At 36.2% G+C, this 19,405-nt stretch overlaps 1 protein-coding gene across 11 annotated transcripts in view; it reads left to right on the plus strand.

Moving 5' to 3' along the window:
* Positions 1 to 19,405, plus strand: part of PPFIA2 (PTPRF interacting protein alpha 2) — a 352,109-nt gene that overhangs the window by 174,533 nt on the left and 158,171 nt on the right. For 5 of the 11 annotated variants that reach the window (XM_056341426.1, XM_056341429.1, XM_056341424.1 and 2 more), the window contains exon 3: positions 9,838 to 9,900. The exons of the other annotated variants lie outside the window; for them this stretch is intronic. In XM_056341426.1, coding sequence (XP_056197401.1) covers positions 9,838 to 9,900 — 63 coding nt within the window. The remainder of the gene's footprint in view (positions 1 to 9,837; positions 9,901 to 19,405) is intronic. 11 annotated transcript variants of the gene reach the window in all.

Here is a 19,405-nt window from a genome sequence, read left to right on the forward strand (position 1 = left end):
CTGATTGGCAGGCAGGCGTTCAGCCATCTCCAGGAAAGCAGGTCTCCATCATGTGTAACCGTTACTTGGGAAGGCAAATACCATCACTCCAAATGCCTCCCCCACCCCCCACCCTTCTTCTTCTCTCAGCTTTATACGCTGAGCATGGCATCATATAACATAGCATATCCCTTTGGTCAGGGGGGGTCAGCTGTCCCAGCTGTGTCCTTTCCCACTGTCTTGTGCACCCCCAGCCTCTTGCTGGTGAGGTGGTGTGAGAAGCATAAAAGGCCCTGATGCTGTGAACCACTGCGCAGCAATAACTAAAACACCCTTGAATTATCAATACTGGTTTTAGCACAAATCCAAAACACAGCCCCATAATAGCTACTATGAAGAAAATTATCTCTATCCAAGTCAAAACCATGACACTCATATGCCTTCTTTTAGTCTTACTAGGAGTCACCACCGGTTTACAGTTAAAGTCTGGCATATTGGGGGTTCGTAAACCAATGTAGCATAGATGGAACAAGCTCACGTGTGACAAAACAGGCAATGACTTGCAGATGGGATACAGTAGGAAGTTCCCAGACAGGAAACTAAACTAATACAAGTTGTATTGTTATACTGTTATGGCTCTTTTTTTCAATCTGAAGGATAAACCGTTACAAAAGTTTAGCTGTGATTAAAATCTCCAGACAGACTTATCCTGAAGACTGTTTCTGAAGGACCAGTTTGCAGTTGGTCAAAATAGTTCAGTCTATGTTCTGATGATTTGGTTTGGTGAGGATAGTTCAACTGGTTAGAGAGAGCACATTTTTTTTAATGTATATGTATGAACAGTTAAACAGTAAACATGTTAAGTGCCTTTGAAGAGTACTCTAACTTGTATATTCCTCAGTGAATACATAAGCCAGAAATAGCAAAACACAAATCTCATTTTACTTTCTCCTTGCCCATGTTAATCGAGAATTGAGGTATACCCTTCTGGGCCTCCGTAATGTAGATGGGGGGGTCATAATGTTTGCTCCTTTTTTTTTGCTCAAACTCATACAGCCTGATCATGGCCCAGAGTTCTCCACAGCCCAGGCAGAGCCGAGTATCTCCCAGGAGTGCAAGAAGTGGCTGCATTCTGCACTCAACCAAGGGCAGCTTTTCTTCTGCCTCGACTTTCTTCCAGGAGATCAGAGAGCTGATTGTCCCTCTGTTTGCAGGAAACTTGACATAGTGGCACATGCATTTAGGGAAATGAGGGAAATATTCATTACTACAAAATAAAAGCATGATTCACTCCTATTTTTTTCTCTACATAGAAATCTGAGGATTAGAACAGGAACAGATTTTTAATAGGCTTCACCTGACTTTTGTGACCAAATCAAAGTTTTATGCTGTTGTGTAAAATTATTTAGGCATGCTTTTTGGCTTTGCTGTCTGCTGCAGTCATACAGTAAGAATGAAACTACAGAAAGCAACATTTTCAAATTAGTGCAAGTATGATTCACTGTATTTTGAACATGTTTTCAGAATTTTGGCTTTATATTGCCTTTGACAAAGCTCTGATAGTCCCAGTGATTTATGTCATGTTTTTGAGGTTTCTGTCTCCCACAAGATCCATGAGGTTTCTGAAACCTATATAGGCTCCTCAGGTGCATTCAACCTCTGCCTAACCTGGATTTGTCAGAAGTCTGATCTCTTGGGACCATGCGCACATAACATAATTTTTAACACACTGTCCTAAACTATGTTTCTTTTATTCAGAGCAGTATGCAGGCATGCGTGAAATGCAGTATTTTCTTTCCCTACAGCCTGGGCTTCAGTGACAAGAGAGATTAATACTGTAGGCTGGGAACAAGTCTTGCAGCTGGGTGATTAGAGGAGCAGGATTTCAGGGAGTGCAGGAAAACACTGTAGGTGTATTTGGTTGGTAGTTTATTTTTTCTTTTCTTTTGCTCTTTCATTCTCTTCACCTCTCTTTCCTTCTTTCTGCCTTCCTTCCTCTCTCCATTTCCTTTTCCCTTTCCTTTCCTTCCTTCCTTTCTTTTCTCTTTTTCCTCTTTTGTTCCCCCCCCCCCCCCCCTTGCCTTGCCTTGCCTTGCCTTGCCTTAATACAATACAATGACTTGGAACAGCACCTGGAAAGTAAATATCAGGCTCTTCGTGCTTCACTAGATAGAGCAAAAGAGTAGTCAACATGATTTCCACAGACTTAGTTTGAAAACCAATTAGCATAACATTGCAACATGTTCATATATTTTCATATTTTTACATGATATTAAATGAGCATGTCCTTTGTTTTATACACTTGTAATAAAAAGCATCTTGTAGTTTGAAAAGACTTTATGCAAAAGGAATGCTGACAATTAGGCAAGGAAATATTTTTTCGTTTTGACTAAGAACTTACTCAGATGGTTCCTTTCTAGACTTTTTTTATTAACTAAAATTTTAATGATGGAATATAGGCCTGAATTGTTTCTTTGCCTCAGTACAACACAGAGGCATGATCTTGAGATATTTTAATGGCTATATGAACTCAAACTCTGCTTCTCTAATCACTGTTCTGAATCTTTATGTGCTATAATAAATTTCTTCTAAGTCCAATATATTTAAATCAGTATTTTATAGTGTAAATATAAGAGCTTATTTTAACTACAAAATCACATCATAAAAAAAACATTTAAAATTATTGATCGAAGAATAATTAGACAGTTCAGTCACTGTGAAACTGGTAAGCAAATAAATATGAATCTTATTATATCTTTAAAATGCTCACTTAATGATGTATACCTTACCTAGTATCATCCGGTGACAGTACTGTGTGAAGATTACTATACAGGTTGCAATATCTGTCTTTCTACATCCTAGGTTTTAAGGGCTACATCTTGCAGATTTTTACATGTAGATGTAACTCTGCAGTGATAAGTTCCCTATATGTCAGTGGGAATATTCCCATGCATGAAGTGTATGAAGGTCAATGTACACACCAGACAGCTCACAGTGATATAAATGGTTGTAGAGGGTGGTTTTTGCTACTTCTTTTTACTTTTTTTCTGCAGGCTATCATCATCAAGCATATGGTAGCTATTTTATGTGTTGTTTTTGTACATATATACATGGGGATGGATACAGGTGTGTGTGTTTATGTACAATGTATATCAAATATTAGAATCTTAAAATGGTTGAGTTGTGAGGGACCTTTAATGGTCAACTAGTCCAACCCTTCTGAAATGAACAGGGACATCTTCAAATAGACCAGGTTGCTCAGAGCCCCGTCCAGCCTGACCTTGAATGTTTCCAGGAATGGGGCATATATCACCTTTCTGGGCAACTTGTTCCAGTGTTTCACCACCCTCATTGTAAAAAAATTCATCCTCATATCTAGTCTGAATCTATCCTCTTTTAATTTAAAATCATTACCCCTTGTAGTATCATTACAGGCGCTGCTGAAAAATTTTTCCCCATCTTTCTTATAAGCCCCCTTTAAGTATTGAAAGACTGCAATAAGGTCTTCCCGGAGCCTTCTCTACTCCAGGCTAAATGTCCTTAGATACTTCTTTGTATATATTGCATCTTATATATGCAAAATTATTTATATGTACATGCACATGCACAGACACACCAATTATGATCATGCAAATGAGACTCCATTTGATTTGCTTAAATTCAGAATATAGGCACTTTCAACTCTGTTAGCTTAAAAGTACTAAGTTGGTAATTTAGGACCATTCATTTACTGCCCATATTTACAATATCATTATAGGTAACTGAATAGTTAAGTGAATGAGAAAGTATAGTTAAAGAACAAGGATCATATATTAAATAATTTCTTTATATGGAGGAAGAAAAATGAATTATATATACTTTGGTTCAACAATAAAAGAACACTTTCTGCACAAAATCAGTGGAGAGCTTTGGATAAGAGGCCTCTCACAAAGATGACTGATATACTATGGGCAGCTGATAGTAAGATGGAGCAACATAAAGCATTGATGGGTCTGTTGGATTTTTTTGAAGAAAATATCTAACATTGTCTTCCAGTACAAATGTTAAAAGAAATCACAGTGACATTATTTTTTGTTTAATTTAAATGATATATTAAAAGGTCAAACTCTTTTTCAGGGATAGCTATGCATTTCTGTGGAACAAACAGCAGTGGGATTTTACAGAATTTACTGAGAACTTGCATGCTATACAAGTTTCATACAGGCTGAGTCCCAGTGTTAGAGACAAAATCTGGTTTTGCTGTATACCCAGAAATGTATTTTACTGAGATTTAAACATTAGTTGTAGTTACTTTTTTCAATTTGAGATACCAATGCCAATATGTAATTTCCAGAAGAGAAAAATTTTAATGCATTTATGTGAGGGGCTCATTTTGAAAATAAATACTGAGTTCTTTAGTCAGTTAAGTCTTCCACTTGAATAGTCAGGACAGATTCAAATGTATCCTTTACATTTTTTGTCCTCCCTAGTTATGTGTCTGTTACACTGAAGGAGCATCCTCAACAGATCTAAGTGTGGCACAATCTCTCTTCCAACTTCTTTTCCACCCAAAAATCAAACTTGCAAGTAGGCTGTGAGTCTGAGCTACCTGGTGTCATTCAGCTTTCCTGGTGAGTCTCAGACTGTTGGTTTCTAATGTGCCCCAGAGGCTGCAGCCAACCCCTACCCGAAAGCATGCTGCATATGACTGGCAAGTTTGGTCTTCAGTGGGATTGCAAGGCTTGTCTTCATTGCTGCGTTGCTTTCTAAGCCAGCCTTTACAGACAGTTTTAAGACTTAACGCCTGCCAGTGGATCTCTGAGGTGGCTGCAGAAGAGGAATGACATGCCGTTTGTTCATAATGGTGTTGGCAATGAGCTGACACCTGAAATCACTTGTTGGTTGTCACAGACTAAATTTTTCCAGAGGAAGCTCCAAGAGCTTCATTACTTGCAACTTCAGGCAAGTGCAGAGCTGTCACTAGAACTATTTTCAGGGTTAAAATTCTGTCTGGATTGTTAGGGAGAGACTGGGTAAGGTGGCCAATTTTCACATCCTTCATCCTTTGTTCCCTCCTATTGTAGAAGCTCTCTGTCTTGCTCAATTTACAGGTACCATATCAAACATAATGAGAACCCTATGTCCTGTAACACCAAACAACATTTAGTATTGAAAAATAACAGAATCATAGCATAATTTAGTTTGGAAGTCATCTCTGGAGGTCATCTAGTCCATGCATGGCTAACTTTATAACTAGATCAGGTGTCCCAGGGTCCTTTCCAGTAAAGTTTTGAAATGGTCTTCCATAAATGAGAACACATTGATGGGATAATTGTTACAGACAGGTATTCAGTATGCAGTATGTGAATTTTAAATACACCTTTGAGACTATTAAAGTAATCTTTGCCAACATATGGATATCACACTTCTCTTTCTCTTTAGAACAGGAAATATGAATGGCAACTAAGAATATATTTTGTTACTGTGAATTCACATGATGACTTCTCAAAATTAGTGTAATAGATTCATACTATCAACAACAAATACTATCACATGTATCTGCTGTATCTGTGGTATAATGTACCATGATATGCCATGATGACCTTATTTGTTTTGTAGCATTACTTCCAGTCCAGCCCACACTTAAAAACCCCAAACAAACAAAACCAAAACCAAACAATGGATTCTGCATTAGTGTACATTTGTCTGCGTGTATGTATGGGTACAGTATAGATTAAACTGGTTTCAGCTTGAGTTGAAGGTACTGATTGTTAAAGTCATCATGTGAGATGCTTGGGATATTACGTGCAACAGGCTTCACTTAGGAAAGGCTTAGCTGAAGCCACTTTCTTAGACTGAGTGCAGAGAACAGGCAGTGAATTTCACTATGAAATATAAACTTTTTGAGATATTGTACCTATGCATAGTGGTAGTGTTCTTTGTGTTTTTATCTTTTTTTTTTTTTCTCCATCTACTAAAATAACAAATAGAATACTTTCTACAAGAATGGTTTTAGAAAATAGGGAACAGGTCTATTCCTTTTGGGTTTTTTACCTTGATGACTGTTCAGATGGCTTGCTAAGCATGACCTCAGTTAGCTCCCTCACAGAGATGATACATAAGGGAAGAAATGGTTCTTGTCTGACATTGCCTAGTTTCACTAATTAATGTGAGTAAATAAAATTTTCAATAGACTAAAACACCTAAATAGCATTTTGGACTCTGGTGAGTGATATCAGACTTATAACCACAAAATTCTTGTCAAGAAACATGAAATATTGCTCTGAGGGATTTTTTTATTATTATTATTTCTGAGAGCAGGTTTATCATTATTTTTCTAGTAATTAAGTTCCACCTACCTCAAAGAAGTCAAAAAATTGGGGAAAAATTGCTGGTTTCTTCAGTCTGTCAAAAAATTAGATTTATTTGGTGAATATCTTTGAATTTGCTAGCAGCTTTGGATACCACCAATTGTGAAACCCAACTTTCTTTTTTATTCCATGTCCTTATCTTAGACATGACCTTGAAATTAGTGCTGTACTGCTCACATCATAACTGAGAACAGGAGTTCCTGCTCTAGTAGAACTTTGACTGGGGACTTGCTAAATTTGGATTACAATGATGTTGGTATTTAGGAAAATACAATGTGTTTCATGTGACCTGTACAGCAAGATCACTTGAAAGCTCGGTGCAACTAACCAGTTTGGTGTAAGCTCAGGAATATCAAAGTTAGACTTCATGAATTTTCACCTGTTTCTCATAAGTTAATTTACAGGTTTAGCTAAAACATTGTTTGACTTCAGTGCTTCCACAGAAGCTTGAAATTGTAATCTCATGTATCCTTTGTCACTATTTCCATCTAGTTGTGAAATGCAGGCCAGTTTGGTGCCTATGTGGGCCGTTAAATGTGATTATTGTCTCATGCGGGCTTGGAAACTCCAGGAGGTGTAGCTTGGGTGTGTACATACCTAGAGGGCTTTTGGTAGGTGATGCATTTTCTGAAAATGTTTTCAGACATGCTACAGCTTCACACAAGACTTTTCTATGTGGAAAACCAAAAGAGAGAGGAGAAGGAGCCTGGAAACATTTCTGGGTCCATCATTTAGGATACAGCTTGAGAATCTGTCCCTGTGCATAACAAATAGCAGCTAAAGTGCACATCCCAAGCAAGAATATATGCACATTCCAGAGATTCATTTTCAGAACATCTCTCCCTGTTGACCCTGTTTCCTCCTCTGATACATTTTAATGCTAATGCATTTTCTCAAAGAGGACCAAACTGTATTAGAAAGTTTCAAGAATATTAATCCTAAAAGGTTATAGTTACTAGAGTACAAAGTACTCAGTAGATGCTATAATATTAGATGCATTCCTGAATGAAATAAATATTTTATCAACGTGCATGAGATGGGAATTGCTGCGTTACTTACACTGCATAACTCATTCATGGATTTGGCCTCTCAAAGGTTTACCAGGAAAATCTTCATGCCAATATGATGTATTTACCTTAATATGCATAGTTTGAAGACAAACGATTTTAGAATTAGTGCACAAATTTTGTAGTTTTTATTGAATATTTTTCTTTCATTTCTTTTACACGACATTTTAGGTACTATGAGTCCAGTTGGACAGGAAATTACCATCTCTATAAGGAAATAGCCTTACAGCATTGAAATACCAACGATCACTCATTTCCAATTACATAAAGTTTCTCATAGTAGGCCTGAAAAGTCAAAATACTGGATCAAACCTACCAGCTGCTAGAATTGAACACTGTTCATTTTATACCTTTCACCAATAAACTTTTAATCACAGTTTTACAAGAGGAAAGAGGGGGGAAACTGTTTACAAGATAATTTGAAAAATTAGGTTAACGTTACTCAGGGATTATTGCTGTTAGCAGGGATGGGCAGTGAAGATGAATTAGTTAACAGAGCTCAGATGCAGCAGTCAAAAGTATACAGTAGATCTACCTTTTCACACAAAAGTGCAAAATTATCAAAAAACATCATATAGTAGATGTACATAAATTGAGATGTGCAAAAAATGTGTAAACTATTTACATATTATCCAGTTGTATTTGTTTCTACCCTTTTTTAGTATTTTTATATGTATGAACATTGAGATTAAATTTAATAAACATTAAACTGTTATTAAAGATGTGTGAGATGAAGTAATGAATGGATAAAATTTATAATGTGTATGTATCCTTGTGCTGAGATATTGTTTATTTAAAACGGTGTCATGCTGACATAACATGGATTGTGTTTTTCTTGCAAAATTCTAGAGCAACAGAATTTGTTAAAGATGGTCTTAAAGATCCATCTATGATGCATGAATTGACCATGAAGTTGCTTTGCATGGAAATACCTTTTCAAAAGTAGCTGCTTTGTATGAATTGAAACCTCCTTTAAAAAATAATAAAAAAGTTTTCAAATCTTTAAGGGTGTTAATCTAAAGAAGGGAAATCTAACAGAAGCCAAGAACTTGCCAGCGTAATGGAGAGTTTTGTTTAAAATTCGTTTTTTGTTACCACTAATAGCATAATTCTCCTTTAAAATGTCGAAAGTTTAAAACTTTAAAATATTTAAAAAGTGGTACAAATCACAATGTGAAGATCATCAGCAATATTTGGCTTCTAGATAGATGAACATGGATACATGCCTGTGGCTGTTATTAAACATTAATAATGTGCACATTTTTGTTTACTGCAAAAGTAAGTCTTAATATACAGTCAGGCTTAAATTCCTCATAAATTATAATAGTAGTCATTATAAAACACATCTTGCAATGTGTTGTATTTTCCAAATGATATATTGTGCTATTAAAAATACGTGAATCCAAAAATACTGTCTTTTTGTCAGGTCTGAATTCCAGGTATACTGAACTGAGTTGGTAAATAGTCACAAAATAAAGCTTAGGTCAATGTTTACTTTGAAAGACGATGAAGCTCAACTATAATTAGCATGAATGTTGAATGTATTGTTACATATGCTCTCAGCAATAGAAAGAGTGTTTAGACATTTAGTCTAGAACTGTTTGCGTTTTTTGAATGGCAGTCAGGATAGATTGAACCAGAGGTTTAAAAAGTACTTCTAGAACTTTTTGAAAATTTCTGTTGTTGATTTCCTCTGAAGTAAATATTGAATCTGAAGAAATGTCATCTGGTCAGATTGCCTGCTAGTCAGGGTCTTTCTAAAGAAGAATGTTATATGTTGGGCTCTGCAAAAATAAATGAAGAAGTCATGAAAAAGGAGGAAAAATAATATTCAATGCTAAAATATATTCTTCAGATAGCTGAAGACACTTCCAGATTTTTAACTGCACATAGCTTCTTTCCTGCTATTTTGCCACTCCTGATTATTTGGTACAACAGAGAAGTATGAGACAACATGGAAATTTTATCAATTTCATAGATATATTCTACCTAATAATTTAATAGGTTTACTTCTCTTAATGTCTTTCCATAAGATGTTTTAATTTGAGGGAGAAGATTCTGCTTTCTTCAGACCTCACAAACAGTAAACTTCTTGCTTTATGTAGACACCTCAGATTAAAGTTAACCATGGAACTATGATTATTTCTCCATAGTTATCTGACTGTTTGACAGTGCTTCAGAGTTCGCTTCTGCAAATGCAGTACAGAATGCTGAGGTGACTTGCTATCTGGTTGTTCTCAGCACCTCATGAGCCAGGAGATGTAACAATACTTTCAATTTTTTTGTGTGAATTTCAGTTGAGCCACATTTTTGTTCTCTTAGATCAGCTTGCTTGAATGATAATAACATTCATCTTGTTAGCATGGTATAATTTAAATATAATGTAGCACTGTGCAAAATTCTGTTCCATTCAGGAGAATCTCTGTTGCCCCCTTTTTCAGATGACGGTTGCTGCTGGTACGAGCATTGAGAATAACATTCAAAGGACCATATCCTGCCCTAATGTATGTTCAAAATATCTTGGATTTTTGCGTAATTTAATTGCAAAGCCTCCTTATGTGAATTTGATATTTTTTTGCCCACTCAAGCTTGTGCATCTTGAGGTTACTTCACATTATATGTTTCAGGGTCAATGAATATTGTACTACAAGTGAGGTCTCAGCCTATCAAAATCCTGAATTACTGTCATTTTTTTCCATATGGTTTGATGGTGCAGCTGAAGAAAGACAATGATAATATATTCACTGTTCCTTCTGCATTTACCTTGCTTCCCACCCAGCTCAATGCTCCTGTCAGTTGAAATCAGCAGAACAATAGGCAAAATGAGGAAAGCAATGAGAGGCTGTATTTTTTCTACTTAACCTTGTTCTAAATTGGCTTTTGATATAAAGATGTGTAACACTAAATTTGGAAGGAAGGTAATTTCATTTTTCTTGCTTAAACAAATATGTCCCATGACTTAAAATAGAGGAAAGGAGGAGTTACTATTGCTCATGAAAGGCAGAATAAGAAACATAATTTGTTAACAAAAGAATCAAATCATTCACTTGTAGTATAATAGTTCATTTTTCTTTTTTTACTAAAACTATTCAGATAATGGCAAGTCATTGGGCTAAAATTGAACCTTTCTGCATTAGTAGGGTAAAATTAATGAGAATTTGGGATGTACCACTGAGAAAAGACCATGGTTCTGCATTATATAGAAGATATTTTTTATAATGTAATATGTTTAATAATTTATTTTTCAGCTAAAGATTATCATATTTATAGGGGAACTGATAGAAGTAAATCTGGATAAACATTTCCATAACCTTAAATTCTTTTATGATATAAAAATAATCAAAGTACAAGCACAATATAGTTAAAGTATCTAATAGCTAAGAGAAAAAATACTGTGATTTAGTGCTGGTAAGAAGTTAGTTTGTTCTTCCTATCTGAGAAAAAAATTCAACATGTTAAAACAATCTTTTTTCTGGAAAGTTTGTGCACTTAAGGGAACGTAGAAAAATTCTTTACACTGCATTCTTAGAAGATACTGCATCTTACTATCTGAATCATTGTTGATTTCTGAATACATTCCTTGAATGGACCAATATTATAAATTCTTGTCTATGATTACAGCTTCATGGAATCAGTTCAATTCCAGTTTCAGACTTGCTTCTATGCAGAGGAAAAAAAGCTTCCTTAATACATAGTGTATGATTAATCTGCAATATCTTCCAGATTTGTAACATGCCTTTAACTTCTCCAAGGCAATTTTAGTATTACAGTCTTTAAATAGTACAATTTTTAACAGAAGATAGTAATATGAAAGATAATAATATGTCAGAATTGACAAGCGTGAAAAAATGCAGGGTTTCAATTTTATTTATAGAGGTATATAAATATATATACCAGTACATATATCAGTATAAAAATATACAATATATATATAGTACAATAACAATTACTTCAAAATTGTTTGGTTTCTTTTAGTTTGTTTTCTGTTTTTGAAAATTTCATTAAGACAGGCTCTAAATAGGTGATTTCTTAATGAAATAAATCAAAAACTCTGAGGTTATCTGTTAGTCTTTGGAGTATATCCATTGCCATTAAGATCAGTAAGCAATTCATTAACCCATTGAACACAAACATCCTTACTCTTACCTTTAGAGATCACAAGAGCTGTCATTGTAAACTACAGTTCTTGGCTATCCCCCATTTTTTATTTTGTTCCTTCTCTTTGAACTGCTGTGGGGATTTTTTATCCCCCAAAGAAATATATCAACCTCCACAAGAAAAAGGATAAAGTTTAGAATTCATTAAATGCTTTTCCAACTCAATCTCCTGATTTTCCTGTCTAAAGTTTAGTGCTGAATTTAGCGTTGTTTCTGCTGTAGAGACAGTAGAGGCTAGTCAGTCTCACCTGTTGGGTCTCTGACAGTATCAGTCTTTTTCTGTTGACTAAAAAGAGAACCTAAAAGGCCATATTGGCTTAGGTACCTTGTTTGTAGGTGGTTAAAATGAATACAAACCCTGTTTTCCCAATTTAAGATTGTGTTTAGGACAAATATTACCTCACAAGACTGTATCCTCCTAAAAACTTGGTAGTCAATTGAGTTATGATGCAATTGCTTTCAATCAAGAAAACAAGGTATATACCATGTGAAGAATCATCCCCCCTTAAGACAGCTTGGATGGATTGTCATTGAGGGGTCTTTTTACTTAAGCAGTAGGTTAGGTGAACAGCTTAGCCTAGACATTAAAGACCATTCTCAAAGCTGAAACTCTGAAAAAAAAATGTTTCTATAACAGTGTAGACAAAAAAACCTGTTTCTATAACAGTGTAGACAATGTGTAGATAACAGTGAAACTTCTTGGAATTCAGTTGAAAGACTAGGTTTTAATATTTGTCTCTGAAATCTCTCCGTGAACTAAAAGTTATTCTTAAATAGTCTTTAATAAAAAAATAGTTCCCATTGTAGATTTCACTTTCAGTGTAAAAAAACTAAAAATAAAAACTTTCATGTTTAAAACTACTGTTTATTTCCTCCCCAGTGAAAAATAACACCATTCAGTCACAAAGGTGAAACAAGCTCTTGCCATTATTATTTATTTACACCCAAAGTCATTGTGAAGTGGTCACGAGGCCTAATTTTAAATTCTTACTTTATAAATAGGTGCAAACAACCAAAATTCTTAAATCTGAATACTTCTAACAAGGAGACACAGCATTCAATCCGTTTCAGGAATTCCAATTAATTCTCAGTGGAAGTTTATCTTATGTAGGTGGGGTTTTTGCATTTGAATTCCTCAAATTACTTTCTGGTTTTATTAGATTTTTTAATTTATAATTAATAATGACTAGAAGTCCTGTTTGATATGGAAGAATCCTTTTCAGAGACAGAATATAATCCCTGCCAACACCTACATGTCATCCAAATGCACAAAGTCTTCAGCAAGAGCAAAGTGTCACCCTTCCACCAGCATCTTGTGGGGACAACAGGAAGGGAAGGTAGTTCTGCTTTACAAGTACTTCTCCTGGCACAAGATCTTCTTGGGGCACGGTAACAATTGCAAAAGCAGATCCAGCTTCAGTTCAGAGAAATACTGTAACTGAAAAGTCATCTAAAACTTGATTAATAATTGGAAAGTGTTTTATTCATTCCTAAATCCTCTGGTTTCCTGATGACTGGAAACTGTTTATATAGCTATTCATTACTGAATAAAACCCAGCTCCTTAGGCTTTTTCATAAGTACACTTTTATATTATGAGTGATTGTTCTCATGCTAATTAGAAAAAAAATTGCTAAAGTAAAAACTTAATGCACTTTGTAATATATGAGAAAGAAAATTAATTAAACCATTTATTTTATTCCATTGCATTCCAAACCCACGGTTACCTGTGTGAACCATAGTTTTAATAACTGCCATTAAGGCTGTCAAATCTACAGCTGAAACTGTTTGAATGCATGGTAACTTTTCAATTATTGGGCTACATTATTCTGAAATGTTTTCTGGTTTCTTGTAATTACTGTTAATTTCTCAACTTTGTATTTCTGCCTTTTTTAAAAGGGATAGCTATAGAGGATTCTCAAAGGCATAAAAATTTTGGGTAGTATATATTGCGCTGGTTCAGCATTTTAATTACATGGTATTAATTATACAGTTGTAATGAATTCTAAAACTCAGTTGTTTAGCCAAAAAAGGGCACAATACATTTGATCTGAGTTTTCTGGCTCTTAATCTCAGACTTAACATACGTTTCTGGAAGGTCATCTAGAAGCAGAGTTTGAGATGCTAAAACTGTACAGAAAACATACATTGTTTGTGGGACATATGTTAAAATATTTTAGAAGTCTTTATTAAGCCCAAGTAATGTTTCTTAATGTTATTAATAGCAAATGTAAGCATGTTTTTAAATATTAAGGGTGTATAGTGTATAATTTTTCTTAGTAGAAATACACTGCAAAACCTGCAATATAACTGAAACTCAAGAAGAAACTGCAATATATTCAAAATTGAGAACTCAGATATTATGATGATTTTCAAGGTACAATTTTGTGGGCCGTTTCCCACAAATGAAAAAATCTAATTTGCATGCTGTTGCTCTGTGAAGTTTACACCTCCACAGTCTTCATTATAGGCTTCAATTTACCTTTACTCCCACACAAACTTTCTGTTTTCTATCATTCATTATTATAAATTGTTTACATGAGAGAAGCTGAGTGAAGAAACTGAGATTATAAGCAATAGTAATACCCTATTTCAGTTTATTCCTTTCTCTTATATATTGTTTAGTGGGATAATAAAAGCCACTTAACTGCTAGGTTTGCTGTCTTATCATGTACGATATCTCAAATCTTGACACTGTGTGTGTATGTGTGTGTATATATATATGTATGTATGTATTATTTTTATAGATTAGTCTTTACACAACCAATACAATTGCTATATACTTTGCAAACACTATTTCTTGATAAGAATTAATGTCTGCAGATGTACTCTTACATGTGTTCTAATGTGCCTGGACAGAAATTACTGATGGATGTAGAGTAATTTAGACAGAACAGTCTATCATACTTTGATATCTCAATGCCATTACTTGATGGCTGGAAACACTGCAAACTAATGGTCAGAACAGACAGAACACTTTGTATGCAGAGCCAGGTGCTGTGGTTGCATGACCTTGAGCTTAGTATTAACACTCCTTTTTCTTTATTGCTCTTTGAGGTCCACTTTAAAAATGTGAACAGCAAAACACAAAAGAAAGTGGTGGCAGGTATTAAACATGCTGTTTTCTTCATTCGAAACAGCAGAACTTAAGTCAATGATTTCTAAAATGAAATTGCTCCATATAATAAATGAAAACACTTAATGCATATAACTGCAGAGAAAACTAATTATTTGTTAAGTGCAAAACCAATGAATTTTGCTATTGCACTACTTCTTCATGGAAAAGTCACATTTGTTCTGTATAAAGGGATACATACCTTCAGGAATTCTTCATAGAGCTACTTACAAATTTTAGAGTAATTACTTTGAAAATACACCGCTTTTTTAATTCCAGCATATGTGAATCAGGCTGTTGTGTTTAGTTAGATATTTTATTACTTACATAGCTTAATGTGTGTAAATTTTTAACATATTTTTTCATTATTTTATGACTTTAGACAAGATATAGAGCATATATAGAGAGACATTTTCTACAGTAGTTCTGTAGGAAAACAGCAGTTTTCTTATATTTTATAAAATTTGGCTGTTAGAAGCATCTTATAAAACTGCTGGTTTTCATTCAGCAACAATCTTAATTCTTTACAATGTTTCAAAAGGTGGTTGGGGAGGGTTACATTAACTGGGGGAGAAAGACAGAAAGCTTTGTTAATGTATAGAAGCCTTAAAATATCAGTGTATTTCTTTTTCTCCCAAATGGTAATGAAACTATAATTCCTATGCTTTCTGGATACTTCTTTTTTTTCTATCAAAGATTAAAACCTGCTTTTTTTCATAAGTTTATGCACGTGAATAAGTTTATTCACGTGATTAAACTGAGCCTGTTTTTTTTTTTTTGAAGTTTAAGCCAAATGACTATATTCTTAGGTAAGCTGAAGCAGAAATTATATTTTCTATCCTGGGAACATTTCTGAGATTAGAAAGTAAAAATACTCCAGAACTACTACACATAGGAACAAAAAGTCAGAAGCCAAAACATAATTACAAGCCTCCAAACTTTCTCAGGTTGCTATGAAAGCCCCCTGAGCTTTCAGCTCAACTCCTTCAGCTCGTTTTTGATGATCAGATGATTCAGTGGTTTACCAAGTGGTGACCTACCCCCTGAAGCTACAAACCCATTTCATGTGATCACCTGGTACTTTCAAGTGTCAGACACTCTTGGCACTTGGCACATAGAGGTCTTAGTTTTTGTCCATGGAGGGAAAAAAAAAACCTGTAAGGAGGTTTCTTTTTTTTCAAGCTTTTACCCAAACTACATAGTTTAAAGTCTTCAGGAGTTACTTCATTAACAGTTGCCAACAGAAAAGCAATTTCAGTTTGTTCTCACTGCCAGTGACTGTGCAGCCTTATATTTTGAGCATGACACTAATCTTTTGGCCCTCATCTTCTGTTTCCCTGTGCAGCTCAATGTTTCTGCCTCTGCTCCAGACCTCTTGACAGGCAATTAGCTGGCAGATCTGCTGCCTGGCCAGCTGTGCCGAGTGTGTTAAATTGTAAGCTAGAAAGTGATAGCAGCAATGCACTGCAACCAGGAAGATGCATCACTGGCAAATTCATGTCTTAGCAACAGCATAGTGCCCTGCTCCGCAACTATGTGGCTCCATACTCATGGTGATGCTGTATTATGCACAGCATCAGTGTCCCAGCGTAGCTTTGAAAGCACTCCAAAACTTTACAACATTTTGGACTGACACAGGCCCAATGCATTGATTCTACTCATCTGAGAGACTGAAAATTGCAAAATCAGAATCAGGAATTAGGAGTTGTAGATGCGTTAGCAAGGGATTTGTCCACACTCTTTTGATTTTAATTTTCGTGTATGCACTGGGAATGGACACAGTACCACATGGTTAACTCTGTTTTCAACTACAGCGTGTCAATATATAGATGCTTATCTGTTGCATCCTGGGAAGCAGCTTTATAATCAGTACTCGATATCATTGCAAAGAGTATTATATGAAAAAAAATATTGCCTGGGTGGGTTCACAGAAACTAGATGTTACCAGACAGCTTTACTGAGCAGATCTGCTGGAGCGCAATACCCAGGACCCTTAGCTGGGCATTCCTGTCTCTGCGGCCCACTGAGGGGCTGAGTTGTCATTACAGGCTGACCTTTGCCAGCAGCCAGGTGCCCACCTTGCTGTTTTCTCGCTCCCCTCCCTCAACCGGACAGGGGGAGAAAATAGGATGAGAAAGTTTATAGGTAGAGATAAAGATTGGTTAACAATACCAGTTACCACATGGACAAAACAGACTTGACTTGGGGAAAATCAGTTTAATTTGTTGCCAATTAGAATAAATTTGGATGGCGAGAAACAAAGACAAAAATTAAAATAACACCTTCCACACACACACCCCCCTTTTTCCCAGGCCCAATTTCACTCCTGCCTTCCCAGCCCCTCCATCCTCCCCACCCCGAGCGGCAAGTGGGTGTGGGGGATGGGTGTTGGCGTCAGTCAATATCTCCTCTCCACTGCTCCTTCTTCTTCACACTTTCCTCTGCACGGCATGGGGTCCTCCATGGGCTGCAGTATGGATATCTGTTCCACTGCCTGGAGCATCTTCTCCTCCTCTTCCTTCTCAGACTTTGATGCCCACACTGTAGTTTCTCACTCCCTTTTTCTTTCCCTCCTCTTTGCACACATGGAGTTGTTTTGCCCCATCTTTAACACACTTTCCCAGAGCGGCCACCCCCACAGCTGGATCCAGTGGGAACTGGCTGTGTCCAGCACAGGGCAGCCCCAACCACACCTCAGGGGATCCCTGAGGGTCCCTGCAGCCCCCTGCAGCCCCCTGCCACAGCCCAGCACCTGCGCCCAGGACACATGTGTAGCCATGCTCTGAGCATGCCTCACACAAGTCTACACACCGTGTGAGCGCTGCCCACATCCATCCAGTAACTGAGATGGGAATCTCCAGCTTCCAGACTCCTCTGAGAGCCGCCATCTGCAAGAGCAAAAAAACCCCCAAAAACCTGAGGCTACATTTCAAACCAGCTTCCATGAGCTTTCAAGAAAGGAGCTGAAAAAGACAGAAAAACTTACCTAGGGTTTTCTGTTTTCTTCTAGACTTCCTCACTGGTTTTCTCTCTTCCCACCCCCACCCCACGCCTTTTTAATTTTTTTTATTTCCTCCCCTGCTTCTGAGATACATCTTAAGTGAGGAGGATTTCAAGACACAGAAGGAAGATCTAGATTTGGAAAGAACTATGCTTTGTCTGACTTTTAAAGGAAATCTATGCATATAAAGATGTCCTCTGGGGAGAAGAGCAGATTTTTATTGGTTTGGTAACATTTTGCCTCTGTATTACTAGTGACAAAATTCTTAGTCCTATTAGCAGAAAATAGATGGAAGGACATCGTTCCATGACAGATTTAATTCATAGGAAAAACATTTCTAGATAATAGTGATGCTCCTAGATACTTTCATTTACTACTGTTCTGGAATTTATATTTGTCTTAGAAACAGAGATACAGAAGAGCCACGAGCTGTTAGTGACTGAGAAATAACTCATTTGGCAAAGGCCAATTGGCAGATTCCTTTGCAAGAACAAAAGAACACCATCCATCCCTTTGCTGTACCCTCCTACTCTGGTCTAAATGTTACTTGCCTGACACTTTTCTGAACACATTTAAGAGAGCTAGAAAGAGAGCTTGACTTTTTGCTGCAGCCATTAGCCGGCTCAGTCATCCTACCCTTCTAATAACTCTATCTTATTCAGTTTCAAGGAGCTGTATTCCCTTCGACACCATCATGAATCAAAACAAAGTATACATCCCACTATTCTTACTGGTCCTTACAAAGAAAAACACCAAACACAAAGCCAGCAAAGGTCAAAACTGTCCCCCCATCAATGAAACACTGGGAGAAACTGTCCTCGAAAGGTGACTAGTGTACTTGGCAAATAAGAGCCTAAATGGATTTAGAAAAACTTTTAAAATTGTTATTTATCTGTCTTTGCCACGTGGCTGTCAAGTATTGTGATTTTATTAGCATTACAATTTAAACTAATTTTTAATCTATTCAAGGCATGGACAGTTGCTACTCACTATGATCAATGGAAGTTTGTGATGAAATGGCCACTGACTGTCCTCTGAGACTAGTATCTAGATTACTTGGGGTATCTAGCAGTTTCTTAGTCATAAACTTGTTTGTTTGTGTTAAATACTGTTTATATGCTGATATTTCAATTAAATGGAAGTATCTGACTAAACATCTTCAGCTCTCATTTTAGTAAAAAAGAATTAACTCCAATTACTTGTAACTCGATCAGTACATCAAATCACAGACTTACTTATCTGCAACATGTAGTGCTCTTCTTTCTTGCTTCAGTTACATCTAAATTTTTATAGCTACTAAAGATGTTGACTGACTCTTGGCAGTTTAAATAGCCAATTATTATGAAAAGGACGTTATTCAACATTTACAATACTTTTCAGTCTCCTAAAAGATGAAATCTCCCCAAATAGCAGGTTATGTCATTCCCAGCGTGTCTGAAAATGGGTTGACATTTCCTGTTCTGCACTTTTTCTGCACTGCAGATTTGGAAACTTGTAGCAAGTTAGGTTCTACTCTGGGTAAGTGAGCGAGCAGGGGCTTAAGACAGCAACGTGAGTGTCCTGGTCCTGAAGAGTTAGGACAAGGACCTGCAAAAAATAAATCACCTCAGGTTTAGTTTATTTTTATGTTCAGATCTTGAGGAATCCTTCCATTAAGCTAACTAATTGTAGTGGAATGAAGCTGGGCTAATTAGCATTGACAATATACAGCTGTGGGCTGGCTTCAGGGGCGGCGGGT

This window comes from Falco biarmicus, chromosome 5 (assembly GCF_023638135.1).
Source record: "Falco biarmicus isolate bFalBia1 chromosome 5, bFalBia1.pri, whole genome shotgun sequence".
NCBI classification, from domain to species: Eukaryota; Metazoa; Chordata; class Aves; order Falconiformes; family Falconidae; genus Falco; species Falco biarmicus.